This window comes from Schistocerca nitens, chromosome 10 (assembly GCF_023898315.1).
Source record: "Schistocerca nitens isolate TAMUIC-IGC-003100 chromosome 10, iqSchNite1.1, whole genome shotgun sequence".
In the NCBI taxonomy this organism is placed as follows: Eukaryota; Metazoa; Arthropoda; class Insecta; order Orthoptera; family Acrididae; genus Schistocerca; species Schistocerca nitens.
In genome coordinates this window covers 143,643,099-143,653,806 of record NC_064623.1, presented here as the reverse complement: position 1 = coordinate 143,653,806, position 10,708 = coordinate 143,643,099, and the positions used below count along the sequence as shown (strand labels likewise).

Genomic DNA, 10,708 nt, shown 5'->3' with positions numbered 1-10,708 from the left:
TGGGATGTTACACACATTCTATAAAAATCGCAAGAGAAAAACTATCTACAGCTTACATCTTTCTGCTGTAGCATTTCAAAATGTTCAAAGATTTTGCACTATTTGTTCTCAGGCCTTTCAGGTGACACACACAGGTTAGTTGTGTTGAATATTAGGCCCAGAAATCTTACACACTCCTTAAAATCAAAAACAGTGTCTTCTACTTTTATCTCTGCTTGGTTAAAATTAAAATGTAGGTGGCTGAAATTTACACGGACAGTATTATCTGATGAGAACCTGAAACCAGTTGCCTTATCCCATTTTCCACGCTCCCGATGGTCACCAGTAGTTGAGATGTGGTGGCTGCAAGATTGGACAAAGATCAGAAAGTGGCAAAATCATCCATATACAATAAACTTTTAATAGAATTCCTGACTGTGGATGAGATGTCATCAATAGTTATTGCAAAAAGTGTTACACTTTGCACTACACCTTCAGGATCTACACTCCCCTGGATAAGGCGGTCCGACAAGAAATTGCCAATGTGGTAACTGAAGCACAGGTCATTGAGGAAAGAATGAATAAGATCTGGCAGGCACTCCCATAGTCTCCAGTCATAAGTTGGCAAAGTATGTTGTATTCAAACCTAAATGGATAGATTGCTACTCAACTTGTAGGAGATGGCATTGAGTCACTGACAGGCACAATGGAAGAACAATTCACATGCATACGACCACTTTTTCCAGTCACTGTGGCCTGACTAATTCTAATATTACTGTTATTCCATCCTGAGCCTCCTACTGTTTGCTTTTATGTCTGATTGGTTTCATATTTTTTTCCCCGATCAGACCGTACTGGGAGAGGCTAGATGGTTTTACGATTCAAGGATCCATAAGACTCTGCAGTTAAGAACAAGAGCAACGCTCTGTTAACTGTTAAGAGCTGGTATTATCTTTGCCAAGGATGAGGGATGACAAAGATAAAGGGGGAGAGAGATGATGACAGAGTGAGAAATGGATGTCAGTAAAGAGGAAGAGCAGTGAAATAAACAGTGCAATTAAGAACAAGGACAAGTAGTAGTTGGGGAAAAACTAGAGAGGGAGGAGGAGGAGGAAGGGGGGGGGAAGAGAGAGAGAGAGAGAGAGAGAGAGGAGAGAGAGAGAGAGAGAGAGAGAGAGAGAGAGAGAGAGAGAATGGGGGGGGGGGGGGGGGGGGACAGATGCAGTACACAGAAACATAAACAAAGAATTTTCAAATTGGAGTTCAGCTTTTCATCTTGTCCTTCAGAGTGCAACAAAAGGCTATAAAGAATGAAGAGGGGTGTGTGTGTGTGTGTGGGGGGGGGGGGGGGGCCATGAGTGCGTTTTGCCTCAAGCACTCAACCCTTCCCAATATATTTTCATTATTTTTAAACAACTTTTTTCTTTTTTTCAACATTTCAATGCTTTCTTGTTTTGTTTCTGTCTTTACATCTACTTCATTTCAATTGGGGCATTACAATCTCAAAGCATAAATAGTAATTAAATTTAAACTGTCCTCAAATACTGAGGCATACAACTTTTGTTAAAACACCAAAATGCACTATAATGAAACTAAAAATGTATTCAAGTGTTATGAAAATTTATTGAAGTATTGCACAACATCTAGTGATAAGTATTTGTTTCTTTTCCTTTTTAACTTATTGCGGCAGCAGTAAGATCCTTAGAAGACAACATAAGTACGTCATACGTACGTTTTACATTGACTATAACAGCTCAAAAATGTGAGAATGGAAATGCAGCACTCTAAATGATTCCACAGCAAAAGATGCAAGGCTTTTTGTCAAGGGTAAATTCAAGAAATTAAAAATACAATATATTGTTCATAAAATTATTTTTATGATGTACATTTCTGGGAAACACAGATACAAGTAAGTCTCAAAAAAATCTGTTACTATTTAAAACTTTTATGTTACATAAAGGTAATTATAATTATTTTCTATTTATATATATATATATATATGTATATATTATATATACCTCTCCAATAAAACCTTCATTCTCATGACAAATGTATCTGAAGATACCGATAGGATATCAGTCCCCTACAACGTCTATTTTTAGTAAACCACTCACAACAAGTCCACAAAACAGGAATATTTACATGTAGAATATATATTCATTTGCTTACAAAATAAAAAAAAAAGAATCATTCATGCAAGCCTGTGTTGACAGAGAAACAAGCAAAAGATGCTTTACATAAGACTAGTAGACAACTCCAAAACAATGCCAAATAACAACTATTATGTGGGTATAAAACGATTTATTGGTTCTTTCTTAAATCACTGTGTTAAATTTCACAGAGGTTTCCTTTTTTCTCAAAATATCACAATATTTATACATGCAACAATGTGCAGTGTCAAATATGCACACACAGAAGTACTGACAGAAAGTTTCTCATTGTGAGTGGCGAAACAATGTGTAACTTTGTCACACTTATTAGGATATGACTGCGTGTCTACAGATTGTTATTACATTTGCCATTCCATTGCATTTCTTTTTATTTTTTGTCTGTTTGGTACTAAACTCATTACACAAAGGAAAGTGGGTTATACAACAGTTCAAGCTGTAAGGTATCACAGATGGCACATTTACGGTGTTCGACCTTTGAAGAAGTGCACGTTACTTGTACCATCACACATAAATACTACAGTCTTATTTTCAAATACAGCATTTATAGAATTGGAACTCATCAACCTTCAACACATCTGCTTGGAAAAGTTACGGTCTTCCACGTACAAAATGAAGGCATCCCCTTTCCCTTGCGTAATATTAAGAAATTCTGCTTCTATTTTTTTGTTATTACTTATCACTTTAAACTCATAACTGTTTAACATTACATACTTTTATTATATTTATACACGAGGAAACAAGAAAAAAATCCTTAGTCAACTATACAAGCATCTGAATCTGACGTGACTTATCATGACTACTTCTGCATAATTAACTGTGGCTATTTAAATTCTTTTCCGATAATATTCATTTACATCTAATAGCACGAAAACACACGGCTTCTGGGACAAACTTCCTACACGGAAGATCTTTGCGTGGAGTTCATTTTTTTAAATATTTATATTAACAGCAGTCTCTAATGAAGCAGGAGATATAGTACTATGTCATTCCTCTTTAGTGGTACTCTCTCGCCGACTCCGCCCTTAAGACACACACGAGGAAAAGTCACAGAAGTGCAGAACGGCAGGAAGAGAAAAGTAAAATCCAAAATCAAACTGCTGCAAGCCACTACTCCACGAAGAGCTGCTATCGGAGTCGCCACCTAGCTCAGGAACAGCGGCAAATCGAACCGAACATACTCTCAGGATAATAACGATAAACAATTCCCACATCAGTTAGGCTAAGTTTTGTACTTATGAAACACGGTACCACAGGAAACTTTGAATTCTGATACTGTGACACTACAATTTCACTCTGGATGCTAATCGTGACAGTAACCTCAATCCAGCAACACTCCAACTCTTTAACAAGATCTCCAAGCAATATAAGCTGCAACATTGAAATCACATGGCACAATTAAAGAATAGCTTCGATACAGTGAAAACAGTATGCCGATGGCAGCTGAGAATGAATCAATATGTACATTCCTTACCATCTACAGGTAAGACCAAAAAAATCTTATTCATCACAGAAAATACACAATTCCTCTGATCAATATCAAAAACAACTGTTAAAGGAAAAATTTACAAAATAATGTCATAGCAACTGCATTTATTCTGTCAATGTTAGACCCATATAAAAGTACAATTCTTCATCATCTTGTATAAATTTAAATCACGATCAAAGCGGCCCGGGATACAAACAATATTTATTCAAATTTTGTCAAACTGTTCAGTTTTTCAAGTCACTGTTCCCCAGTGAGATCAAATTATACATGTGCATCATTTAACCATAAATTATATAAATTAAACAGACATCAGGACAAATATTGCTAAATAAATTGACCAATTAGCATCAATATTTGTACACTGGTAAAATATAATGCCATGGCCATAAAAAGGATGGCAACTGCCACACTAGTATATACACTATCTCCTCGCATCTATTTTTTTAAAAAAGGAAACTGACTGTAGTCCAGCAGAGTGGCACTGGTATCTAAAACATTTCCTGCCTAATTAAAACAATCACATACATGACTTCAATAAGCCAACCAATAAATCAATTTTCTTACACATATCTAATGCCAAGTTTTTGAAAGGCTAATTATACATTCCATTCAGCAGGTACTTTTCATTTACAGTAAAATGCCAACATTTTTTTTAAAAAGTTAGTAACAATCGTAAGATCCAAAGACTACAGCAGGAGATGAAATATTCTTAGAAACAAAAAGTAAAAAAGGTAATAATTATAAAATGAAATAAAATATTTGGACAAATGCCCACGACTACGCCCTGTAGCAGCTGTTCCTCTTCTCCCTCCTCACCCTTCTCCGCGTTCCAGTGCCTCCTTACGTGGTCTGTTCACACCTCTGCCAACTGCCCTCAACCTCACCCTCACGAAAGGCAAACAAGCACCTAGGCCATGCTCGTCGAAGCGGCCGTCGCCGCAGATCCGCCGCCCCCACTGCTCGGAGCGCCGGCTCCGACACCTCCGGCGTCGTTGCCCGCCCCTCCGGAGCTGCCGGCACCTTCGGTTACACTACTCCCCGTGCCAACAGCTCCTCCACTGCCTGGGTTGGCCCCCGCCGTGGCGTCTGACACGGCACCGCTCGCTCCACCCGCTTCCTGTATGTGGCGCGGGATGAGGATGGGGTTCAGAGATGGCTGGATGCTTAGCTCTGTAACAGTACAGTGTTAAGATGTACAAGTAGCTAGTGAGCACTTTTCAGCAGCAACTACAGCCCAACCAACACAAGTGCCTGGAGAAATAATGGGTCATGCTGTAAAGTAAATGCAAACACTGTAATACTGCAGAATACAACACACACAAGCCAACCTACAACTCGACAAACATGTATGTTGCAATTTTTTATAATTTCTCTGAGAAGTTTCTCTGATGTATAAGCATTATTTAGTAAATGTACAAGTTAAAAAATCTACCAATAATAAACATATAAAAAGCGATGTATTGCACAGTCACTTAAATTCATGTTTTTTTCCTAAAATATCTTCAGTTTTGTAAAAGTCTTATTTACTGACAGGATGAACACACAAATTAATATTCAAATACTTGTGGGCAAATGTTGAAGCACTTTGTAAGCAAGAAAAACGTTAAAAAGAGTAAAGTGAGAGATAATGGAGAGAGATTTTGGGTTTGGCCACAGAAAAAAGTAAAATTAATCAAAAATTATGATTGTAATTACACTGATTAAAAATATCAAGTAATACATAAGAAATAATTGTAAAGTTACTTGGCTTGTTGTTGTTGTTGTTGTTGTTGTTGTCTTCAGTCCAGAGACTGGTTTGATGCAGCCCTCCATATTACTCTATCCTGTGCATGCTGCTTCACCTCCAACTAACTACTGCGACCTACATCCTTCTGAATCTCTACGATATTTACCCTCCATGCTTCCCTCCAATACTAAATTGGTGATCCCTTGATGCCTCAGATCATGCCCTACCAACTGATCCCTTCTTCTAGTCAAGTTGTGCCACAAATCTCTCTTCTGCCAATTTCTATTTAGTACCACCTCATTAGTTATGTAGTTACGTGATCTACCCATCTAATCTTCAGCTTTCTTCTGTAGCACCACATGTAGAAAGCTTCTATTCTCTTCTTGTCTAAACTAGTTATCGTCCCTGTTTCACTTCCATACATGGCTTCACTCCATACAAATATTTTAAGAAAAGACTTCCTCCTGACACTTAAATCTACACTCTATGTTAACAAATTTCTCTTATTCAAAAAAAGCTTTCCTTGCCATTTCCAGTCTACATTTTATATCCTCTCTACTTTGACCACCATCAGTTATTTTGCTCCCAAATAGCAGAAGTCGCCTACTACTCTAAGTGTGTCATTTCCTAACCTACTTCCCCCAGCATCATCTGATTTAATTCGACTACATTCCATCATCCTCATTTTCCTATTGTTAATGTTCATCTTATATGACAGAATTACAATGTCATTGGCAAACCTCAAAGTTTTTATTTCTTCTCCATGAATTTTAATTCCTATTTCAAATTTTTCTTTTGTTTCCTTTACTGCTTGCTCAATACACAGGATGAATAACGTTGGGGATAGGCTACAACCCTGTCTCACTCCCTTCCCAACCACTGCTTCCCTTTCATGCCCCTCGACTCTTATAACTGCCATCTGCTTTCTGTACAAATTGTAAATAGCCTTTCGCTCCCTGTATTTGACCCCTGGCACTTTCAGAATCTGAAAGGGAGTATTCCAGTCAACATCGTCAAAAGCTTTCTCCAAGTCTACAAATGCTATATAAACATAGCTTTGCCTTTCCTTAATCTATCTTCTAAGGTACCACATACGGTCAGAATTGTCTTACGTGTTTCAACATTTCTACGGAATCCAAACTGATCCTCCCCGAGGTCGGCTTCTACCAGTTTTTCCATTCATCTGTAAAAAATTCATATAGTATTTTGCAGCCGTTAAACCGATAGTTCGGTAATTTCCACATCTGTCAACACCTGCTTTCTCTGGGATTTGAATTATTATATTCTTCTTGAAGTCTGAGGGTATTTCACCTGTCTCATACATCTTGTTCACCAGATGGTAGAGTTTTGTCAGGGCTGGCTATCCCAAGGCTATCAGTATCTCTAATAGAATGTTGTCTACACCTGGGGCCCTATTTTGACTTAGGTCTTTCAATGCTCTGTCAAACTCTTCACGCAGTGTCGTATCTCCCATTTCATATTCTTCTACCTCCTCTTCCATTTCCATAACATTGTCCTCAAGAACATCGCCCCTGTATAGACCCTCTATATACTCCTTCCACCTTTCTGCTTTCCCTTCTTTGCTTAGAACTGGTTCCAATATAAACTCTTGATATTCATACAGGTGGTTCTCTTTTCTCTGAAGGACTCTATTATTTTTCTGTAGGCAGTATCTATTTTACCCCTCGTGATATACGACTCTACATCCTTACATTTGTCCTCTAGCCATCCCTGTTTAGCTACTCTGAACTTCTTGTCGATCTTATTTTTGAGATGTTTGTATTCATTTTTGCCTACTTCATTTACTGCATTTTTAATTTTCTCCTTTCCTTTCATCAATTAAATTCAATATCTCTTCTGTTACCCAAGGATTTCTATTAGCCCTCATCTTTTTACCTACTTGATCCTCTGCTGCCTTTACAATTTCATCTTTCAAAGCTACCGATTCTTCTTCTACTTTTTTTCTTTCCCCCATTCTTGTCAATCGTTCCCTAATGCTCTCTTTGAAGCTCTACAACCTCTGGTTCTTTCAATTTATCCAGATCCCAGCTCCTTAAATTCCCACCTTTTCGCAGTTTCCTCAGTTTTAATCAACAGTTCATAACCAACAGAACATGGTCAGAGTCCACATATGCCCCTGGAAATGTTTTACAATTTAAAATCTGGCTCCTAAATCTCTGTCTTACCATTATATAATCTATCTGAAACCTTCCAGTGTCCGCAGGCCTCTTCCACGTATACAACCTTCTTTCATGATTTTTAAACCAAGTGTTAGCTATGATTAAGTTGATTCTACCAAGTGGCTTCCTCTTTCATACCTTATCCCCATTCCATATTCGCCTATAACTTCACCTTCTCTTCCTTTTCCTACTATCAAATTCCAGTCCCCCATGACCATTAAATTTTGTCTCCCTTCACTATCTGAATAATTTCTTTCATCTCTTAATACATTTCTTCAATCTCTTCGTCGTCTGTGGAGAGAGTTAGCATATGAACTTTTACTACTGTGGTAGGCATGGGCTTCGTGCCTATCTTGGCTACAATAATGTGTTCACTATGCTTTTTGTAGTAACTTACCCGCCTACTATTTTTTATTCATTACTAAACCTACTCCTGCATTATCCCCTATTACCCCTACTACTTGGCTTATGGAAACTTAATTACATGGTAAGCTGTAATAAAGATGAGCATGTGTTGATTGTCAATAAGTTATAAATATTAAAGCAGCTGTTAGCACAGGTCTCACTACTGTGTTATAATGACTAATTTCAGTTCAGCTCGTTGTTGTTGAAGACAGGACTTTAATTTGTATGCAAACTGAAATCAACCATTGTAGAAAATTCTGAATTTTGTTCATCACACATTGAAAGAGTAAATGGAGAGAGAAAAAAATTCTCTGTCAGGTTATTTCTTTCAATTAAGGTACTTCGATCTGACTATTTAGCACAGAAGGTAGGTATCACTATTGTTCTAACAATATCCATTTCATCATTGGCACATAATATGTTTCGTTTAGTCCTGATAACAAAATCATCCATCGAATGAAATTATCCACAATATTTATCAAAATTCAGTTTTTCATAGAGGAAACAAGATATTGTGTTACAAAACCCAGGACAGTCTGTTGCTCATCACAACTAGAACTTTGCCTACACCAGAAAAAAATCTCAAGCATAATGAATATTCTATCTTAGTAGCAGTCAACAATGTTCATATAGCACAGCAAAGAGATTTGAGGCTTCCATCATCGGGCTAACAACATTTTAATCATCTCGTGAAAGTAACTATACAACACATGTAGCAAACTTCACAATGTGTTACACGTTGGACATAATGTTCACTTCCGTTTCCAATCACCCAACTCTCTTCTGTTTGCCAATCAACTTCCACTTCCACGCCAGTCTGCGTCACCTTCACTGTATTATGGTACCAAACGTTCCTTACAAAAGTTGGCGAGGGGATTATATGACCTCAGGAAAAATTTCCAAACGAACAAAAAGCAACATTTTAAATGTTAAAACAGCTTTTCAAACAAATAATATAGTGAAATATAGCCTAAAACCATAATTGGGAACAGGAAGATTAAGTCTGAGAAATCGGGTGTATAGAAGATGCACTGTACAACGTGTGACGTTAGACATATTGGACGCAAAGGGAGAACTTTGTAAGGCAGAACTTTCTCCCTCAGATACAGGGAACATAAGGACGCATCATTCAGGCTAGGTAGTCATGGCAAGTCAACAATAGCTAGTCACGTTTTCACATCCGGCCAACCATTAAAAATAACTACGACTTACAGGTATTGCCCCAAGCTGTGATGCAATGCAATGTGGTGTACCACAGTCATTAGCTGATGCGCTGCAGGTTGCCGGTTCAAACTGTATCACCAGCAAATATTTGTTATTTAGTATTTATCTCTTCTAGAAGGTTCTCAAAATTCTTTACGTTTGTAACATTTGCATATCCTGAAATATTCGATGTCTGTGTAAATTAGTAGTACTCTCTGCTCAGGAAACACTTCTATCTCTATGTTGGTGTCAGTAATGAACATACTTCCAGTGATAAGTGTTGTAGTGCACTGATGACTCTCTTAGATTTGGACCTTGGTGCACTGTTTGGTGGAGACGCCAGGTACTTCAAAACTTCTACTTCAGGTATTTGCAAACCTCTGCATCACCACGGCTCCAATTAGGCAACGTAAAAGCTGTCGCCTGCATGGACAGGAACCTAAATATGTGCAGTACATTATACCTAAGATCTGTACATTCAGGAGACAGAAGATTCTAAAACAGCATTAACTCATCTACATATCTGGCATCTGTTAGCATTTTCCAGAAAGGTTGGTCATGAACTGATAAATGGCTGAAAGGACTCTACCAAGTTGTCAAACACAGTTGGTGCAGTCAGTGGTATGGCACGGTGCATTTGGCAAACGTGGTTCGAGGGCAACGAAGAAAAGCTCAAAACGTGACACAAAAAAAAAAAAGGCAATGATCACTGGCGAGTCCATTTAGTGAAAGAACAATTAAAGAGCGCAGGGCCAACATCCTGAGGAAGCAACACAGTGTTACAGAGAGAATGATTTGGCCTTATGCCACATTGTGAAACTAAATATGACAGATGCAAACAAAATCTCTCACTTCACGAAATGTGTAGCAGAAGATGTGTGCCGAGCTCTTGTCACACCTACAAAGGAATTCATCAGCTGGTGCTAGCACACTGAGGAAATGCAACAGGTAATACACTGATTACAGAAGTATGAATGACTCCCAAATGTTGTCCCTACAGTAGTTGTGGAAGACCACATGACCTTGCATCTCTCACACGTGAGGTAATAAGAGAGTAGATACAGCAGTTGATGGCAGCCAGAAATGTTGGACCGAGTACAGAAGAGACAGCATCCACCAATGTCAATTCTGTGTCTCAGGAGATAATAGATAATGTTAAAATAGTAGTACATGACCAACATTTAGCACCAATCTCTGCCACAAGTCGAATGCACTGTGAAGAATGGACCCAGCTCACTCAGGCTTATGTCGTAGCCTTCAAACAACAATCCACCATTTGAGCAATGCACATACAACCGACTCCTCCACGAAGTTTAATGCCCACAGAAGGACAGACATTTGGAGGATACAAGACAACATGCCAGCATGTTTCTACTGTGGTGTACCCAAGACATTTGTATGCTTCTTCAGAGAAAGATCACTATTATGCTACATGCCACACACCACAATTTTATTCACGCAAGTCAGATGTAGATGACTGTTGTCAACCTGTAGTTAGAAGCCTATCACCTTTCCCTGGACGAGGTCGCACTACAATATGCCACTGCTGTTCTCAATT

The 10,708-nt window shown here is 38.3% G+C and overlaps 1 protein-coding gene across 5 annotated transcripts in view; it reads right to left on the bottom strand.

Annotated features, from left to right (window-relative positions):
* Window positions 1-1,834: 1,834 nt before the first annotated feature.
* LOC126210127 (glycogen synthase kinase-3 beta) overlaps window positions 1,835-10,708 on the bottom strand; it is a 325,023-nt gene continuing 316,149 nt past the window's right edge. For all 5 annotated transcript variants that reach the window (XM_049939273.1, XM_049939275.1, XM_049939271.1 and 2 more), the window contains one exon: window positions 1,835-4,806. In XM_049939273.1, the coding sequence (XP_049795230.1) occupies window positions 4,544-4,806 (263 nt within the window). In that variant the 3' untranslated portion in view covers window positions 1,835-4,543. The remainder of the gene's footprint in view (window positions 4,807-10,708) is intronic.